This window comes from Bemisia tabaci, chromosome 6, assembly GCF_918797505.1.
Source record: "Bemisia tabaci chromosome 6, PGI_BMITA_v3".
NCBI lineage: Eukaryota > Metazoa > Arthropoda > Insecta > Hemiptera > Aleyrodidae > Bemisia > Bemisia tabaci.
The window spans coordinates 39730645-39751300 of NC_092798.1; the positions used below are offsets into that span (position 1 = coordinate 39730645).

Here is a 20656-nt window from a genome sequence, read left to right on the forward strand (position 1 = left end):
CATTTCCACGAATTCCACCATTGTCTCGCCGGTACACTTGCTGTGTGTTGCTGGGTTGCCTATCGTCTCGCTTGAATTTCGTAATGCGCGGTCTAGATTGTATTATACGTCAATGGGTCCAAAATACCTAAAAATTCCCTTTTCTAATTTTATCACCTTTTCCGGTTCGCTTCATCTCGTATCTCGTAACCTTGAACCTACCTAACAACCTAACCAAAAATCGTTCTTCGTTGTGCATTTCAATTTCAATTATTCAGTGCGTCTATTACTTTTTCTCATAGACAACATGTTTATCCCCAACGTAATTTCGCTATCCTATTGCACCCACTGAGAAACACACAATGTTACTTTTCTTCACTTTAATACCGAATGTGCAAGTGCCATGCCACCTTCTATTTGTTCACCCCTGAAGCCCCGAAGCACCCACAGTAGCTCTTCAAGTTTCTATGCCGCACTTGTTTAAATCTAACTGATATCAGAATTCCAGGTTCCTTTTAAAGTGTATAGTTTTAACGCTGTAATCGCCATCATGAGTGTCAGTAAATTATTTTCGGGAAAAATCAACATCCTTTTGAGGCAGCCTGTTCGATTCAGACGGACGTCCCTCGGAGTTTCTCCACATCTAGGTCTATCTTTGAAGCAAAAATTGGAAAGTATGAATTTTTATCTGTTTTTATTCTAATTTTCTATTTCCTTTTGTAGAGCTCTTGTATTTGTCTGTAACTGATAGACAGAGTTATCGTCAGGTAAGTTGTAAGTTGTTTACTTTCTGCTTGTAAGTGACTGCAATGGAGTTGTCCAGCAGCGATCAAAGATTAACCCTTGCACAATTGCAAGCTGTGCTGCTGACAAGCCCAGGGACATAGATTGGTCTACTGTGTATGACAGTCAAAAGTAAACAACTTCCAATCTAGCTGAAGATACCGCTATCCCGTCGAACAGACTTAGCAGACACCTATTCAACTTTTATAGTCTGAACAGACATGCACAGAATGCACTGGCACCTTGGGTAGCACACAAAGGCGCATCCAGAATAGGCGACAGGTTTAAAGACTTTATCATATAATAGTACTTCGGGTAGGAAGTTGTATCAGGCCATTTGGGACCGTAATCTTCATGGAAGGAAAGCCATCGCCATGCTTAATGGGATTCTTTGGGACCAAAGAATTTCCAAGGACAACAAAAAGAAGATTTTGAACTCGGTTGTCAAGCCTATAATCGCCTGTGGCAGTTGACGAAGCGGACCCAAGAAATGCTCAAGGCGACCGTGATGGATTTCTGGCGTAGATCGGCTGGAATCTCGAGGAGAGAACGTGTCCGAGAGATAATGGGTGTTGAGGGGACGATTGTGCATGATATCATGACCAAGCAATTGGTATGGTATGGGCCTGTGCAGAGAATGGCTGATATCAGGTTGCCGAAAAAGGTGTTGGAGTCGGACCCCCCAGGTAGGCGACGGATAGGGCGTCCAGCCAAACGGTGGGTAGAGAGCATCCGTGAAGAGATGTAGAGATGCCAGCTTCCGGAGGATCTCTACTATACAGATTCCTTTGGAGAATAGGCGTTGCAAAGCGCCCTAGCGCGCTGTAAAAGCGGCTCATACATACTTACATAGTTATAATAGCTACACTTTGCTAAGATGCCAGTTAATTCAAGAAAGATGATTAGTTTACTGACCCTAGCTGAATCATTATCGGAGTATTGAAGATGTCTTCCCTGACCGTCTCCTCCCACTCAGCAAGGGCCAGTAGCAAGTTTCTTCAGGAATTGTACTTCAAAGCGCAGGCATCAATTATATTACACAGGCCCTCAGCATCAAGCTTAAGAGAGAGATAGGACTGATGGCCATCTCTTGACAATACTTATGACCCTGACTGCATGTCCAGGAATAGTTAGGATTGATGCCGTTATGTTTTCCTAACTAAATTTTCACCTCTGGCTGAATGTAATTTTTATAGAAAAAATGTTGCGTACTGCTTTAATTGGACTGAGTTAAGCAGAAAGGAACCAAGCCACATAAGCTAGGTATCTCAAAATTTAAAGAAGCAATTCAATTTTTTACAAGAGAACTTTTGTGTGTACTTTTTGGAAACTTTTAAGGAATTTGCTTTGTACTTGGTAGAAAATTCACTGAAATTTGCAGAACTATCCGCACATCTGTTTTCACATATAGAATTAAATTGCCCAATTAAATTTGGCAATAGCTGATGCGACTTGCTTCTTTTCTGTGTAACGCGGTCCAATTCATTTGTTATTTAGAGGTTTGTTACCAGCAACATTTGCAGGATATAGTGAAAACTTCATACCTAAGAATCCAATACCTAATTTTTTCTTGATTTGTGTCCCTATCTTCAGAATTTGGACCCAAAGATACATTCCAGAAAGTAGACATCGGGTTCGCAGCTGTTGCTCCATCCAGGAAAGAGGAATTGGAAAAAATGAAAGAATATATCAAAGCTCGTAAGAATGATCCCGAGTTCCTAAAGCAAGTCAAAGATAGGAAAGGTGAGTTTAATTTATTTTTTTTTTTCATTTGGTAAAAAAGAAGAATTGTTTCAGACGTATGCAATTTTTTCTTAAAGCTCTGTTGGTTGCACCAACAAGATAAATTAAATTTCAATAAATAACTTTAACCATGCCTGTTACACCATTTGATTTTTTTTTTTAAAAAAAGGTAAAAAAATCTTGACTGACAAGTCCAGTTTTCTGTACCATTAAGATTTCAGACGTAGTCATCAAGGAGCATGAAATGCAAAGGTGTAACCAAGGTCAAAGTTGTGCCAATTTTTAAGGTGCCAAGCACTTATATCTTAAAGGACCATAGCTTCATCTCTTGAGCACATTTTATACATGGAGCTCAGTCAAAATGAGACACTGCTATCGTCAGTTGGTCTTCTTTGTAAGGGTTTAGGTATGATATTGATATTATAATATGGAGATTCTCCTGTTTGTTGAAGTATTTTGCTCCCAGTGTCATAACTGGGAAAATGCAAATTTTTGAAGGCAGAAAACTATGCTCCTGAGGTCAAGGGGGTGTGCTGAATTTTTCTGCCCTATTTAACCCATTCGCCACATTTGACGAGTATACTTGCCAGCACATGCCTTGAAAATATCTCAGCTGACGAGTTAAATGGAGCCATGTATTGGTGTTGCTTTGCTTGAGATGCCATCTATTGGAAAAACGAAAGAAGTACGACCAAAACAATCGCGTAGCAACAGATGACCCGAATTAATTCGTCAACTGAGCCATGTCCAGGCGCATGCTGACGAGTATATTCGTCAAATAAGGCAAATGGGTTAAATCAAATGTAACGGTCCTTGAGGTAAAGGATGTCAGAATGCAAGAACTCAAAAGTGAGTCATTGATACTGAATCATAGCATGGAGGAGTGTTCAGCTAATATTTTGGGACAAGAAATGTCAAACCAAACAGGAGGCAAAGTGGTTTAAAGTTTGCAGTTTCAAAAAAAAGGTGGGTACTTTAAATTATAAATTGTCATGTCCACAGTATAGAATTGCCTGATAAAAATGCATTTTTATGCTCTCAATCAACACAAGGGTTTATTGAACCCCTCAATTTTTAATGTTCAGGACCCTGAAGAGTTTTTTGCCAAAATCTCTAAAATTCGATTTTATGATTCAACTCGACAAAAATAGTGTCATTGAGAATACCTCTTCAGATTGCGGTCAATCTTCCCTTGCATGGTCACCAATGATCACAGTCAATTTGTGCTGCACTAAATTTCAATAAACTGATCACATTAATTAGTTTTTAATTTCTTATATTCTTCTCTCTTGTCTCCAGTGAACATATCACCTGAAGAGGTGCATGAAGAATGGATCGATCAGTATGCGGTCAACCAGATCAGGACGATTGCTGACCATTACGGTATTTTCGAACACCTCTTTGGAGATGCTTATTTCCATCCTATAGTCAATCTCAATATTGATTTTACTCACAATGAACTGAAAATTCCTGTGCACAAAGGGAACATCATCAAACCTGAAGAGGTAGTTGCCTTTTTTTTTTTTTATCTGCTACTCCCCGCAAATGGGACAGAAGGTGCGTGTGAGTGTTGAAAAGAGATACTAAAGCATTATCCAGTGCCAATTGCTGCCTATTTTTAATTTGAGACTATCTGTGGTAAAGGGGATCCTAACCTATTTACTTATTTATTAATTTTAGCTATAACATGCAATAATTAGGAACTTTGAACGATTTTGAATAATCCTAAAATTCATTCCATGCAGTTAAAAATAGAGGTATTAAGCATTCATAATCATAATCAGAAAAAAGTTAAGTTCTTGCGCCTTTATGTTTTTAATTAATAGCCATCAAAATCACTTCAGTGTTTGAAACTCGGCAAGAAGTCCTAGCAGTCATCTGGCTTTCAAATTTTTTCTTAGGGACCAAAATGAAAAGTTGCCCTTTTAAAATGCCGTAAGTCTGGAATATCCCAAAAAACCCCCAAAACGGAGTTTATCAACGATTTTCTTAGCCGCCAAGGCTTGGTACTAGTTCAATTTCTTAGCGGCTGAAGGCAATTTCTTGCTGGTGTGTGTTTCAAACACTGATTACTACAATCATAAAATGAGCAAATATCAGGAAAATTTAAGGTCAATCCACAACTGCACAATATCAATAATATACAGTGACAAAGTGATAAACTGCTGTTGAAAATAAGTTTTAGGTTGCTCACCCTACTCATAAATTTAAACATTGACAAGTATGCTAAACATCGTACATATCAAGTCGACTAACAGCTTAAAGCTGGTGGCTGTAAGTCAATGGGTCTCCGTCCCTTAGGACAGAGGTGAATTCCTCTGGTGATCATTTTTTGAAGTTGGAGTTGAAATCTTGGAATTCAATTTCTTAAGAAAAACAGTTAAGAGCAATTTTGTTCACCTTTGTGCCCACAAAGAGTGTAAAGTTGCATCATAATTAGACGTTTTTTAGCCCAAATAAATCAGAAATTTTTCGTCAAAATTTTGTCGAAGAAATAGACTCATGTATTTATGTGGAAGGAGTTAATGTACAATAGGCATCCATAGCAGATGGTCTATTGTGTAAAAATTTTCTTCAAATAATCTTTGAAGTCAATGGAAATTTCAATACAAACAAAGCTTTTTGTTTGTTCAAATTTTAAAATCACCAACACCTTTTCGGAAATTTTAGTTCTTTAGGTCTAAAACGGGCATTATTTAATAATCTCTCTCATACTTTTAGACTGCCATTTTAAGACACTTCTTGACCCCTTTTTGACTCAAAATCCTTCCTAAACTGTTAAAGGAGTAGGGATTTTCGAACACAAAAAGAGTATTTGAAGAGTTTTGAAAGTGAAGGTGCTTTAAAGCTGCATCTTCAAAGAATGATCAGAGTCTTTGCCTGAGAGTGTAGTCTTCATCCTGCCTCTAGAAGTTTTGCAGAGACATAGGTTATTTTGTATACTTCTCAAAACTACCACAACGAGGAACTTAATAAGTTCAATGTAGTGCCTGATCATCAAGTGTTTGTTCATCTATTCTCAGGCTGGGTCAGCACCCTCAGTTGATTATAAATCTGATCCTAACTCTTTATGGACACTTCTTCTAACGAATCCTGACGGCCACTTGTCCAAAACAGACTCAGAATACGTTCATTGGTTCATGTGAGTATGTTTTTGTTATCCTGCTCATCAATGATCTCACAATCAATGTGTAATACTTCAGAAACAATATTATACCCCTTCATGTCCCATTTCAATGCAGTGAGGAACATTAAGTCAAATGATGTTGAAAAAAATATTAATTATTTGATAGCCTGCTTGTTTGTGGAAATGAAGTAACCAGATGTATCGTAAGGAGATGCGAAAGTTTCCATTATCAAGATCAATTATGATCGGAAATGACCGGTCAAGTTCGCTGGATGACGATTGCAGTGCGGAATCAGAATAGTCAGGAGGTGCGTACGCTCTAAAGTAGAGGAAAACAAGAGGAAGGTAGCAGAGCAGAGCGCTAGGAGTTCAGACTAGTTTTCAGTATTGTTTCAGATGTCAAAGTGACTTGGTGCGTGGACGTGATAGGATGCCACGCTCAAACCCAAGGATCTACATAGTCAGAGTCAGTGGATGAACTTTTTTCTCTTTAATGATTTTTTCTCGTCGCGATGCATTTGAGCTGTATCACCTGCGATAATTAAAAGATCTCGTCTTCATCAGCTAGAACGCGTGACATTCTTGACACCCCTCTCCGTTTTTTCTCCCTTACTCTCGCATCGGTGGCTTGATCCGAGGGATTTATCCCTTGCTATCATCACTTTCCCGGAGGACCCCCCTTTTTTTCCCGATTTTCTTTCAGGATCATTTGGTAGATTTCCGGATCATTGCAGTATCCGTGATTTTTAACTTTGTCCTTTACCAAGTAAGACATTCTTTTTGGGTTTTTTTTTCTTCTTTTTTTTAAAAAAAAATAAAAAATAACGGATGAATCCAAAAGTTGTATATGGTTGATCTAAATCAAAGTGCTGGGTGCAGAAAGAGCGCTTCTCAGTTGCAGTGCCTCAAAGTCTCTGCTATTTTTTCATCTATTATGATCAAAGCAAATTCATGTAATTTGCTGAATCTTCAACTGAATATTTTGTATGATATTACAACGCTTTAGAACAAAAAGTTCAGAAAATTCACTCAAAAGTATCCTCCCTAAAATATAAATTAGCAGTGAAAGTTCTGTTACATCGCAACCAAAAAGTGCCTTTTTCTGCACCCAACGCCTCCACTAATTTTTACGTATTTGATTTTTAATTTTTACTTTATTTTATCTATACAAATAGAATCAAGAGTCTTTTTAATTTCAATCAAAACACCAATATGAGTTATGTTTTGGTAGTCCTGAATGAATCTTGACATTCATTCAAGTGGAGATATGTAATCCTCTTTCATATCATATTATTTTTTATGTAGACACGCTCATTATCTACTTTGACATCAGGTATCTCTTTTTTCAAAACTTTTCCCCTGACTTCATTCAAAATTATAATTTTTATCTAATTTTCCAGTGGGAATATTCCAGGAAACAACCTCAGCAAAGGCAAAGAAATCTTCAGCTATCTGCGGCCTTTTCCACCTAAAGGAACTGGCTACCAAAGATTGGTATTTATTCTCTACAAGCAAGATAAAGAAATTGATTTTAGCAAACACCAGAAAACGAGCAGGTACTCTTTCCTATACTATATTATGTATCACATTCAACAGGACAATGGGGCTCCATTTTAAAAGAACAGTTAGTTTGTTTTTTGTCATTTGAATTCATAAGCTTGGCTGAAATCATGTTATTACCCCTTTTTTTTACTCTCAGCGGCGAAATGACAATAATGTATAACTTCATTTGGGATTAAAAATACATCCTTTGGATTCTGTCAGATGGATTTTCCATGGAACATCCTAGTGGGTTTTAAATATCTCAGGCATATTGTTACACTGCCAAAGATAATGGTCACTTATCAATAAAAACCCATTTTCGCTCTATTAACATAATATGCTGTATTAATGATTTTGTTTCTTGAATTTTGCAGTTCCCTAAATCTTGATGACCGGGATTTCTCAACTTATGATTTTTATTGTGAGCATCAAGACTCTATAACGCCTGCTGGACTATCATTTTTCCAGTCAGATTGGGATCGAAGTGTCTCCAAGTTCTTCCATGACGATTTAAATGTCAAGGAACCAATCTTTGAGTATGATTACCCTGTTGAGTACATCAAACCGCAGACATGGTGGCCCTTAAGAGAGCCCTTCAATCTGTGAGTAGCTTCATTCTCTCTGCTAATCAGGTTTTTTTTTTTTTTTTTAAAAAAAAAAGATAAAACTTTTTCATGAAACTTGACCGCTTTATTCTGGCGTGTCATAAGCAAGAGCCAGGAAACGAACTCTTCAAATTCTAATAGCAGGGTTGCCACAGTCAGGGAAAACTGGGAAATGTCAGGGAAGATGACGAAAATGTCAGGGAAAATTTGTTAGATCACCCTCATTTGCACTCTAGAATGGGTTTGAGGTTTTGAACAACAAATTTTGCCTGAAAACTATTAATACTATTCAATTATGCCTTCTCAACCACCCGTCATATCTTCAATTGTTAGGGAATTTTGCCAAAATAAGTCAGGGAAATCAGGAAAATGTGAGGGAATTTTTCTTCCAAATTCTGTGGCAACCCTGTAATAAGACACCAGAAAATCCAACCACAAATCGGTTGTAAGCTGACAGGTGTCAAGCATGGATGCAGGAAGCTCCAGTATTTTCATTATAATTATACTATAATTCATTATAAAACTCTAGGTTTGTGACACAACCGTAGTCAAGTTGTCAACAAGTTTCTACATTTCTGGTGCCAAGAAACAAATTCCCCGATCAGAGCGCCCAAAATTCCAGTTATTTTTTTTCTGTCGGAAATCTAGTATCGTGCATAAGAGGAAAGTAAGCTCTGGTTTAAGTCTTAAAATCGCATGAAAATTCTTTGTATTCTTTCAAGAGAAAATAGCTGGGAGAAAGGTATTTTTCCAAATCTTGTTTCGAATAATCCTGAACTCAAAGGTAGGAAAACTTTAGCCAAAAGGGAAAAAATTCCACTTTTTAGTCGTGCGGCGAAGCCGTATAGACTCTAGGTTTCGCCGGAGGCTAAAAAGTGTCCACACTTTTAGGCTAAGTCCAAGAGGAGAATTTTCGAGGAACCAAGTAACATATGAGGTATTGATATCGGTGCATTTTGGCCCAATGGAGATGTTACATGTGCGAGGAATTTGCAATTTGACTGTTGATTCTTGTATGTATAAAAGTTCGCGAGGAACACAATGGTGCCACTGGTTTTCTCTGAAATCATCTTCCATGCTCAAAAAAACCTGTCAAGTTGAGGCCAAAATGGAGGGGATATCCCACCCTACCCTGAGAGTCCACGTCTACATGAAGACAAACTCTCCATGCAAAGATAGGGAGCAAATACATTAGCAGGGTTGCCGTGTATTCAGTTTTGGAGTCCCCAGATAAATTGGTAGCCCTGTCAATGTATTAGCTCCCTATCTTTGCATGGAGAATAGGTCTTGATCTAGGCTTTGACTCTCAGGGTAGGGTGGTATATTCCCTCCATTTTGGCCTTAACTTGAGTGCTTTTTTTGAGCTTGGGAGATGATTTCAGAGAAAACCAGTGGCACCATCGTGTTTCTCGTGACTTTTTACACAAGATTCAACAGTCAAATCGCAAATTCCTCACACATGCAACATCTCCATTATGCCAAATGGAATTTCTGATCATTTAGCCATGGTTTGGTAGCGTTTAGCAATCAACTGTGACCATAATGTAAAGAACCCACACAGGTGCCTTTCGGCGGAATGTCGCCCTATGGCATTCTTTATCATCGAGTCACCGTTGAACATTCACTGTTAAGTAGCGTTCAGCAACCAAGTATAGCCAAAATTTCCAGAACTCATACCTCAGATGTTCAAAGAGTGTTAAAATGTGTCGCCAAATGGAATTTCTGATCATTTAGCCATGGTTTGGTAGCGTTTAGCAATCAACTGTGACCATAATGTAAAGAACCCACACAGGTGCCTTTCGGCGGAATGTCGCCCTATGGCATTCTTTATCATCAAGTCACTGTTGAACATTTACTGTTAAGTAGCGTTTAGCAACCAAGTATAGCCAAAATTTCCAGAACTCATACCTCAGATGTTCAAAGAGTGTTAACATGTGTCGCCAAATGGAATTTCTGATCATTTAGCCATGGTTTGGTAGCGTTTAGCAATCAACTGTGACCATAATGTAAAGAACCCACACAGGTGCCTTTCAGCGGAATGTCGCCCTATGGCATTCTTTATCATTAAGTCACTGTTGAACATTTACTGTTAAGTAGCGTTTAGCAACCAAGTATAGCCAAAATTTCCAGAGCTCATACCTCAGATGTTCAAAGAGTGTTAACATGTGTCGCCAAATGGAATTTCTGATCATTTAGCCATGGTTTGGTAGCGTTTAGCAATCAACTGTGACCATAATGTAAAGAACCCACACACGTGCCTTTCGGCTGAATGTCGCCCTATGGCATTCTTTATCATCGAGTCACAGTTTAATAGCGTAAATAAGCAACCAATGGTGGCCAAAATGTCAAGACTCCAAACTGGTGCTTTTTGGCTGAATTTCGCCCAATAGGATCTTTGATAATTTATCAGTAATGGTTGATGTTTATGTTGATTAATTATTACTGTCTGAAAGTGAATCCTGTGGGAGAATATTATAGGGTTGGTTCAAACAAGTTTTAGAATTTTTTTCCTTAGCGCTAATGGACCCTAAGGGACAACTTCAATTCATCGAACTAAAAGTTTTCAATGTTCATAACCATTTTTTAACTGTCGGAACTCACTAGATCACATTATATTCATGATGAATTTAAAGAATATCGCTGTCAAAAGTTGAGTTCTCCTACCTTAAAGACCATACGGAAAGTGCTAAATCTACGGAAAACTCAACTTTTCACAGCGATATTCTTCAAATTTATCATGAATATAATGTGGTCTAGTGAGTTCTGACATTTAAAAATGGGTATGAACATTTAAGGCTTTATTTTCCTTGAATTTAAGAGGTTTTTCAGGGTCTACGGTAAGAAAAAAAGTCTAAAACACGTTAAAAGTTACTTGAACCTACCCTATAATGTTGAGCTATGACTTCAACTTTCATGAACCCTTACTTGTGCCTTTCAGCTTGATTTCGCTAAATGTAATTATTTATGATTGAAGTCGTGGTTGAGTTTACTATGCTGATAAAATATCATTGGAAAATTTAGGTTTCACCATCATAGTCTTCTACGAGGGCTGTCCCAAAAGAAACCGGACTTTTGTCATAGAAGGCGAACAGAGCGTCGTAATGAAGTTTTCTTGGGCTTGTTTGAAAGCTGATAAGCTACTGAAGATGCTTGTTTTTACAGAATGCAAACATTGGTCTTGGTAAGGAAACTACACGCTTTGGAATAAAGGAAAGTCAAACTCGAGTTTGGATTTTTGTCTTTATTTCAAGAAAAATTTAGATACAACTTAAAAAAAAACCAGGTTTTAAGTTAAAAACTTCGTTGCTCTCTTATTCAAATGCTTAAAAATAAGGAAATCAACACTTTAAGCAGCTTACCAAGTCATCACCTATCCCCTTCAAAATATTTGCCAGCTTTGTCGATGCATTTTTGCCACCATTTCTTCAATCGGGAGAAACACTGTTGAAAATCCGCAGGTTTGAATGATCGCAATTCCTTCAAGGTGAAACTGTCAACCGAGAATATTACAATGGTGTTCTGAGACGATTACGCGAAAATGTCCGCAGAAAAAGGCCCGAGCTTTGGAGAGAGAATTCCTGGTTTCTGCATCATGATAATGCACCTGCCCAAGCATCCCTCCAAATTCGCGAATTTTGTGCAAAGAATGCCATGAGTGTCCTCCCTCATCCCCTCTATTCACCTGACCTGGCTCCGTGTGATTTTTTCTTCACGACTTAAATCTACCTTGAAAGGTCGACGTTTTCAAACCATTCCGGAAATTCAAGAGAACACCTTGAAGGAATTGCGATCATTCAAACCTGAGGATTTCTAACAGTGTTTCTCCCAATTGAAGAAACGGTGGCAAAAATGCATCGACAAAGCTGGCGAGTATTTTGAAGGGGATAGGTGATGGTAAGCTGCTTAAAATGTTGATTTCCTTATTTTTAAGCATTTGAATAAGATTGCAACGAAGTTTTTAACTTAAAACCTGGGTTTTTTTTAAGTTGTATCTAAATTTTTCTTGAAATAAAGACAAAAATCCAAACTCGAGTTTGACTTTCCTTTATTCCAAAGCGTGTAGTTTCCTTACCAAGACCAATGTTTGCATTCTGTAAAAACAAGCATCTTCAGTAGCTTATCAGCTTTCAAACAAGCCCAAGAAAACTTCATTACGACGCTCTGTTCGCCTTCTATGACAAAAGTCCGGTTTCTTTTGGGACAGCCCTCGTAAAAATAACCATCAGCATTACTGCACCAACCAAAATCTAGCCCAAAAAAAAAAAATAATTCGGCTGAAAAAGTGGGAGAAGTTGGGATGTGCAGTCTCAAAATAAAAATACCTAGCTGTGATTGGACATAGCTTTGCTTTCATTGAGACTTTCAAATTTTATGAATAAAAAACAGTACGCGTTTAGCAAAAACAGTTAGTTTTGTCCTTACCTGTAGACCATACAAAAAGAGCTAAATTGAAGGAGAACTTAGCTTTTGACAGCGATGCTCTTCAAATTTTTCATATACCTGTACAATGTGTTCTAGTGAGTTTGGATGGTAAAAAATGGTCAGGAACATTTAAAGCTTTATTTTCCATGAATGTAAGTTGTCGTTCAGGATAGATTCTGACGACTAGATCCTTACTAGAGTAAGGAAAGAAAGTCTAAAATTGTTAAAAGTCACAGAAAAACGCGAAAAAAGAAAAAAGTCGGAAAAGGAAGTCAAATTTACATAACAATTAAATTAACATAAAAATTTCGTTAAAAGTATTGGAAATTACGAACAAATGTATTTACGTAAAAACTGTATTAAAAAGAAAGTTAATTTTAATTAAGAAAAATAATCTTGGTAAATCAATTTCTCACGTAAATTTGACTCAAAATTCATTTAAAAAACAGGGCCGGATTTACCTACTTGCCGCCCATGGGCCGGATTTACCTACTTGCTGCCTATGGGCCACCTGTATTTTGCCGCCCCCTTCTCATTCGTTTCGAAACATCAATAAAAAACAACTTAATCGGCCCGAAACAGTAACAGAGAAACAACTTAAAACGGGACTAAGGACGCAAATAATAAAAAGAAACACATAAAATATAATAAGAAACCCGGGACGTTTCGCAGGGATCACACCCGCATTTTCAACCGCAAAACAAGAAAAATTAAAAGAAAGGACACTATGCCCCTCACTACTAGCAAAAGTTCGCACGGAACTTTGCGTGAAAGTTAAGTTCCGTAAACCTATCTACATATGTGTGAACAAGGCCTTCCATTTGTAAGAAATGAAGGTAAAAATTATGCAAGAACAAACATAAATGTGGTTTAATAATTTTAACTTCCGCCGCCGCGCCGCGCTGACCGCACTGTGTTTGGCGCAATGCGTGAAGTATTCCTACAGTCTTGTAGGCGTTATGCGTTTCACGCCGACCGCCGCACAGTGGATTGAGTCAATTAGAGGGGTCGGACATGAAATTTTTGACAAGAACTGCAAATGTTGATGTTTATTTCGTCACATTTTAAAGTTCAAGGGGTGATACTGGAAGAAAATATCACGAGAAAACCAGTGGAACAGCTTGCAGAACATTAGATTCTTGTATAAACGGAGTTATGAGCGTTTCAAGTTCCCAAATTTTTTCCGACCTCTCTCATTGACTCGATTCACCGTGCGCCGCGCTGAGGGCTTCTCCTTTCTATCTCAAGTCCTCATCATCACTGCTGCACCGCTCCATGCCAAATTGCGTGTTTAGTTTCTCTCTTAACTCGACTAATTAAAGGTGCTGTCTCTTGTGTCACCGAAAGACGCTTTCTCGTTTGTATTTTTTTTTTTCTGAATCCGATTTTTTTTAAACCTACATTTTAAAAAAATGCAAAATTTGCCGCCCCCTGCGTTAAGAAATGAGAGAGATGCTGTACTCGATTATCTAATGCATCTGACGAGTTTTTCAATTCAAAAAGGAACGTATTACACTCCACAAATAAATCACGTTTGAAGCGCAAACCGGAAAAAACACGATTTGTCAAAAGTATTCATTAAGTATTGCACTTTCCACAGAAGCATATTGCACAAAAATGTCACTGTAACGACTTCCGGATATGGTTGCGACCAACTTAAGGCTCAAAATTTTGATTTGTTCGCTCCCTAAAAAAAATGGTCCATCTCTGTAACTATGCTCACCAAAACTGACACAGATCCCAGGGTCAGGCTGTCGTGGTCCCGGAGACATTTTTCAGGGTTGAAATCCTTCCTCTTATTTAATTGTTTTTTAAATAAACTTAGGCTAGGACACTATCCCTAAATAACAAACAGACCAATTTGGCTCCAATGCCTCGAGCTCTGCACGTGTAAACTTGAGTTTTTTGTTTTTATTACTCTCGCTTTTTATTACTTTCGTCGGTCTGCTCAGGGCCGAAGGGGGCCCTCCCTCCCCCCTTCCTCCTCTTACAGTCACGCTCCGGCGTGGCTGCAGCCGTTGCGTTGCGCCGCGTCATTTTTGTGGGAACATTGATCAGCGTTTCGAGCCTTAAGGCTCAGTTCGGGTGCGATATTCTATCGTCTACGCGCCCAACCCCCCCCCCCTCCCCCTCCCCTCCCAAAGACGCTCCGCGCCACCAGACTATCGATATTTTAGACCAAAATATTGTATCGATATTTCAACGTTGATATATCGTCCGTATCCATACATTTATCTCCAGAAATATCGAATCGATTTTTCTTTCTTTCTTCTGCTGAGTTGTGTATTTTACACCTCGGAAAATCGGAAATTATGGTCAATTTTTCATAGTTCGAATTTCGGATTTCGCTGGCCAGGTTGTACAGACCTACGTCACAGGGTAAACAAACCTCAAGATGCAAATACCTCCTTTTTTTCTCTATGTAGGTATAGGACTTTTCGCGTGGCTGCTCGACGGTTTGTTAATCTGTGGAGGTTAAGCTACATTCACGCGTCGCAAGCAACCTGGCGCGTCTGCTTCTTGCTACTGCGAGCGCGCCTTCATTTCCTCCTGCACGCAACAAGGACAACTGCGATGATAAAGAATTCCATTCGGCGAAATCGAGCCGAGAGCAGGCACCACGAGTATATACATATGGGTTATTTTAGTGATGGGTGGGATTTTATTTAAAATTCCTATGAATCCTAGGTATAGTATTTACTTTAGTAAACAATTATCATTTATTCCATCACTTCTTCGGATTATTTATTTTTAATCAATCTATATTCATGTGAAGTGTAGCTCATCTGCATTTTTCTTTCCCTGGAACCTAAATGTATATTATGAGTTTGAATCCATCAGAAACTAAGTCAGTCCAAATCAAATTTAACTACATGCGAAGTGAAAACGATTTGTATTTTGCAAATCAAAGTGATAGTTAAAGCAACCAAACTGTGTCAGAAATGTTCCCAAATTACTACGTAAGGCTTTTATCAGCTCATCATCTGATCCAATAATTTTAATTGTGGCATTTCATTCGGCATGTCGCCGCACGACTTCTATGATACTCAAAGTCTCACATATATAATTTGAAAGAGGGGGTCTGGGGGGGCAGCGCCCCCTCAGCAGGTAGCTTTTGCTACTTGTTTAAATGAAATTTTGTGGCTCTCTCCTATTTTTCCCCTACAGTTTTTATGGTTACCAATTTTTTCCGAGACTTCTCTCAATTTTTGTATGTTTTTGCCTTGTAGACCTTTTGGCTGAAACTGAAGCAAGTTTACAGAAGTGTGCAGTTTTACCAGTTTTTAAAATTTTGTCACCAAAGAGATCTATCTCATTTTTAATCAACTTCAAATTACTTTGCAAAATTTTTTTGAGGGTATTTTTTTGTTTTTCAACATGTTTAATTTAACGTTTATAATTATTATTTGTTTTCCTTCTCAGGTACTTAGACAAGTACAGAGATCCAAAACAGATAGCCAAGGAGTATTTCCTTCGGAGGATGAAGAAAGTACATCCCTTCGAGCCCCCGAAGTATGTTCTCAAATACCCAGGTGCTTACAGGTATAACAGGGCGGACCCGGACAGAGACCCCAGCTGGTTGTTTAGAGAGAAATTGAAAGAAAGGCTGAAGTGGGGAAGAGTGAACGATTTCTAATTTTAATCTGTAGAAGTGAGTTTTTTTTTTATTTTGTTTTATAATACATTTTGTATGTACAGTTACGATCACTTTTCTTATTTTCTAACAGTCCTGTTCCTACAACCTCCTCCTCTTGGGGTTTTAATCATATGAACTTGCTATCTAACTTATCGGCCTCAGTGAATTCACGAAAATCAATAAAAATTTCCTGGCAGGTGGCCAAAGATAGCATTTTCTTAGCCTAAATTTTTACTTTCAGTAGATTCTCTGTCCTCAAATAGCATTTGAACTTTCATGAGTCTGAAATATACTTGAGAAGAAAAAGGAAGTGACTCAAAAGTTTGTTGACTGGGTTTAATTCTTTTCCCATTGAGCTGTAAAGATCAGTGCTTTTTCATCATCATAAATTTCTTTGTTTGTGAGGATCTTACAATGGGCCTGTTGCAAACTTTTGCTAGAGCAAATATAAGAGTTGTTTCCTACAGATGATGCCTCAAAAATCACGATGGGCGCATCGGCAAAGTCTGAAATGCACTCATAACTTCACAATCTGCGTAAGAAATTTGCGTTTTTTTGAGCTTCCCGCTTCAAAAATGATACTACGGCACAGGTGAATATTTTGTTAGAAGAGTCGTTCCATCGTCGGCAATGTTCATCATGGCCGACGCTTCCGCAGTTCCGCGCGTAATTCGAGGTGAGTTCAGGGTCAATCAAGGCGGGCGAGGAAAATATGAACGTAAACACGCCGATTGTTATCTGGTCTAATGCTGTTCAGGTGTTATCTCGTCTCATCATACGTGTTTTGGCGAATTGGCGTCGGCCATGATGAATATTGCCGACGATGGAACGCCTCCTCTAACAAAATGTTCACCTGTGCCGTAGTATCGTTTTTGAAGCGGGAAGCTCAAAAAACCGCAAATTTCTTACGCAGATTGTGAAGTTATGAGTGCATTTCAGACTTTGCCAATGCGCTCATCGTGATTTTTGAGGCATTATCTATAAGAAACAAATCTTAGTTTTGATATAGCAAAAGTTTGCAACAGGCCCATTAGGCTCATGGACTCATGGTACTTTACTTTAAAGAATACTGTATACTTAAAGGAAGACGGAAGACATTTCTTTCCGTACATATCCTCCAAATTGCAGGTGGTACATCCTTTAAGTCTATTTAATTAGCATATAGGAGAGGAAACTCATTATCTATCTGTAGCCAGTTATCTGGCGACCACTGACTCTGATGTGCATCGTGAATGTGGAATGTATATGCGTGTCGAGATTTATCCGATCGGTTGTGTTCGCTTCGGTGGACAACTTGGCCGTGAATCAAGACGCATGCTCCTGGAAAGAACAATTTAAGTCTTCAAAAACCAAATACGTTGGCGCAGGAAAAATGCAAAACTTCATACTTTAAATGGTGGTTTGATCAATCAGTATCATGATTTACACTAAATTATCCCGAGAATATTAATACAGGGGCTAGAATTCAAAAAGCCCGTTGTTCTGAGTTCAGCTAGATCTCTCACACGATGGGCAAAAGAGGACCTGCTTGCACACGCACTGAAAACTTTTTCCAATGATAGCCAATCCAAGGGATTTTCTTTTCTTAGCATCACTCCTGAGCTGGCTCAGGGTCATACAACTTTTCAACTAGGGCCGGATTTAAGAGTAACCACATCGGCTGCCATAGAGGTAAATTTTTGAGGACAGCAAACTACAGATTTGCTGCAAATTTCAAAAGTAATTACTTTTTTTTGCTTTTCAACTCTTCAAAATAAGCTTTTTTGGAATCTAGGGGCAGCGAACTGCTGTTAGCTTAGGGTGGCAAAATTGTAAATCCGTCCCTGCAACATGCTGCATTTTAAGTAACATTCTTACAAAAATTAACAAAGTTTTGGGCATTTTGATATTTCTCTGTAAACCTAGGGGGATAAGGAAAGTTTTAGGTAGTCTATTCCTCCATTCCTTTTATTTGGTGTGGAGAATGTGGGAATTTTTTAATTTTTTCATGTTTGTAGGATTTCCCTAATTCGTACCTCATATCATGTCTAGAAATACTGTTAGGTCCTTGTAAAACGATTTTTTAGATTCAATATATTATAGTGAGAACCAACTATTCATCAGAATATGTACCAGTGTTCTTCAAGAAATAATTAAATCACTCACACACCACAGCAGGATTCATACACAGAATAAAATATACATTAGAATAAAACCTTAAAATGTGTTTTTCTCAGAAAGGGTTCATTTTTAAAAGGTAGTTATTTGCTCAGGCTCCTCCATTTTCATCAGTAGAGAAAATCCGCACTATACTAGGACAAACCCCAGAATTGGAGAAACCCATGGTTTTTTAAAATAAGAACAAAGACATACACTCCAGTTGAAATAACATAGGTAAGGGAGTCATTATTCATACCTTTCTTGACTGGCACAGCTCTGAAAGCGGATGCAGGATAGTGTGGTGTTGGCTTGTCATTAATCAGGAGTTCATTAGAGGACTTGTCAGGATTTCGTATGTACCGTCTGTGGACTCCACTTTTGTGAGATCCAGGTATGAACCATAAACACCCATTTTCAATCGTTGCATCCTCCAATGGAAACCAAAAGCCATAAATCTGTTGCGGTTCCGTGTACAGATAGGTGGCGTCCTGATGAGATATCACTAAAAAGAAATCGACCAGTTAATTCTCATCCAAAACGCTATGATAAAGATTTACGTCCAACATAGCAATATATTTCCAGGCTAATGAGTTAAAAAAAAAAAAAAAAAAGTATGAGGAAGTGATGGGAAAGTTTTAATTTTACGAAACACACCTTCGCTGCCAAGTCCAGGATTTTTGTAGATGTACATACTCTGGACCACTCGAGGCTCGACGAGTCCTATTTCAGAGCTCAGCTGTTTGACCTTCGGATGGAAAGTGGCCTGCCTGAAGATTGGATGAAGCCAATGAAGAGCATGAGCCACTTTATTCAGTGATTTTGAAACATCAACGAGGAGTTCACCATTTTCTCCGAGAGCTCCCTCCTCAAAGAAGTAACTTATTTTGTCGCTGCTCTCAAGGAAGTAGGTTTCCTTGTTCTGAAACAGATTTTTTTATCTCTTATTATCATGATCCCTCCAAGAATATCAGAAATTTGGCAATTCTCGAATGTTCATATGGCGTTCCTCCTTAGCACAGGCAGTAATCGGATGGTATCGTATGGAGCCACATTACAAATGCAAAAGAAAATAAGTGAGGAAATTAAAACATTTTCCCCTGACTGTGGTCAAATATTTTTTTATTAGGAATATTTTGGTACCAGGAAAACATGAAAAATATTAGCTGAAATATTAGCCATATACATTTTGCAAGATATGTGAGCAAAATTTGGTCCAATATTTTTTATACCTACACATGTGCTTAATCCTCCAAATATTTTTTTCATCGGTGCCAAATAACTAGCTGCATATAACTTTCAGTCAAGAGTCAAGTCACTAGATAACTGAAATCTCTAAGTACTCACCTGTTCCAAATTGATTGTGTTGAAAACAGTCTTCTTCGATTCCGATAATGCATTTTGTGTCAATTCAAGCCCTGCTTTCTTGAGTTCAGTCACCTCTTCATCATTGAAAAAATCCTCTATAACTAGGAAGCCATCTGAGAAAAACTGAAATTTTTAATAAAAAAAAAAAGTCTTATTGACAAGTAAAGGGGAAAAAAGAATGCCCTCAAAGTTGACTGTAATTTTTTTGGGTGGGCCAGAAAATTGCATTGGGAGGGAAGGATTAAAAACTGGGGAAAGACGTGATTTTCAAATTAAATGTGATTTAACTTTATACAATAAAATACTACAGAAGGAGGGGGGGGGGGTGTTAATTAGCCGTTGGTTGTCTGATAGCATTAGATTAGTTTAGATCAATGTTACATGTATCATTGCAGAGACTTTAGCACAAAAAAGAACTTTATGTTGGTAAAGGTGGCAGAGGGGGAGGGAGATCCAAAAATTTGCAAAAGGGCGCCATGCGATGCATTAATGGCATTCTACATATGTAAGTAAACAGATATTTTTATGTTGCAAGAACAAAACATTGGAAGTATCCCAAAAGCAACTCCATAAATTTATGATGAAGTTTTAGGTAAAATAATATTTTGTGAAAAATTGAATCTAGAGAGAGCTCCCACCTGTAAGAAGATTTAATGCTTTGACAAAGAAAAAAAAATTACTTGTGTAAATAATATTTACCTTTCTTTTCAAATCGGAATCTCCCATTTCAGGAAAGTAGAAAAAGCTCATTTAAATAATCACAAAAACAGAGTCTTTTTAAATTCTAAACACAACCGAAAGAGAACAACCGTACAGTCGCACAAAAAGCATGATCCATCTTTGGAAGCACTATCTGTGGAACAGATAAGATTAGGTACTATGTCATCTAGGGAGAGAAGTTTACTCAGCGAAACAGGAAATCAAAGAGAAATGAGCATGAGAAATCAAGCAACAGTAGTGAGCTCAAACAGATGTCACTACTACTTGTAGTAGGAAGACTTTGGAACCTCAAGGTCAACCACTAATCAGTTAATATCATGTATAAATAAGTGATTGAGAAACGATGTTGGTGGAGCTATCTATTATTCCTCAGATGAAAATTACACTCTTATTTCATTTAGTCTGGGGGTAGTTAGACCGGGGGGGGGGGGGGGGGGTCGGCGAGGAAAAACTCTGCATGGAGAATTTCTTGTCAGGCAATTTGCTGTTGTGAATTAAAGAAAGAGAGAAACTCAATGGTACTGAAAATGTTGAAAAAGGAAAAAATTCTCTTCTTGAGTATGTGGTGGGCAGCAAAAACTGCATAAGTTACTG

General features: G+C 38.1%; 2 protein-coding genes across 3 annotated transcripts; one reads left to right on the plus strand and one right to left on the minus strand.

The window, feature by feature from the left end:
- Positions 1–186: 186 nt before the first annotated feature.
- mRpL38 (mitochondrial ribosomal protein L38) lies at positions 187–15903 on the plus strand. Its single transcript, XM_019050709.2, has 7 exons — positions 187–653; positions 2356–2505; positions 3805–4010; positions 5529–5647; positions 7033–7188; positions 7549–7776; positions 15625–15903. The coding sequence occupies exons 1-7, from the start codon at positions 530–532 to the stop codon at positions 15836–15838; spliced, it is 1197 nt and encodes a 398-aa protein (XP_018906254.2). The 5' UTR covers positions 187–529; the 3' UTR covers positions 15839–15903.
- Positions 15815–20274, minus strand: Phyhd1 (Phytanoyl-CoA dioxygenase domain containing 1). 2 transcript variants are annotated; one of them, XR_011900125.1, is made up of 6 exons: positions 20042–20274; positions 19322–19465; positions 18632–18896; positions 18234–18479; positions 16883–17158; positions 15815–16258 (listed from the first exon to the last, which is right to left on the minus strand). XR_011900125.1 is itself a non-coding variant. In XM_019050712.2 (5 exons), the coding sequence occupies exons 1-5, from the start codon at positions 20090–20092 to the stop codon at positions 16989–16991; spliced, it is 876 nt and encodes a 291-aa protein (XP_018906257.2). In that variant the 5' UTR covers positions 20093–20274; the 3' UTR covers positions 15815–16988. The 2 variants fall into 2 exon arrangements, 1 of the variants encoding a protein (XP_018906257.2); XM_019050712.2 differs by having other exon boundaries at positions 15815–17158.
- Between the last annotated feature and the right edge of the window lie 382 nt (positions 20275–20656).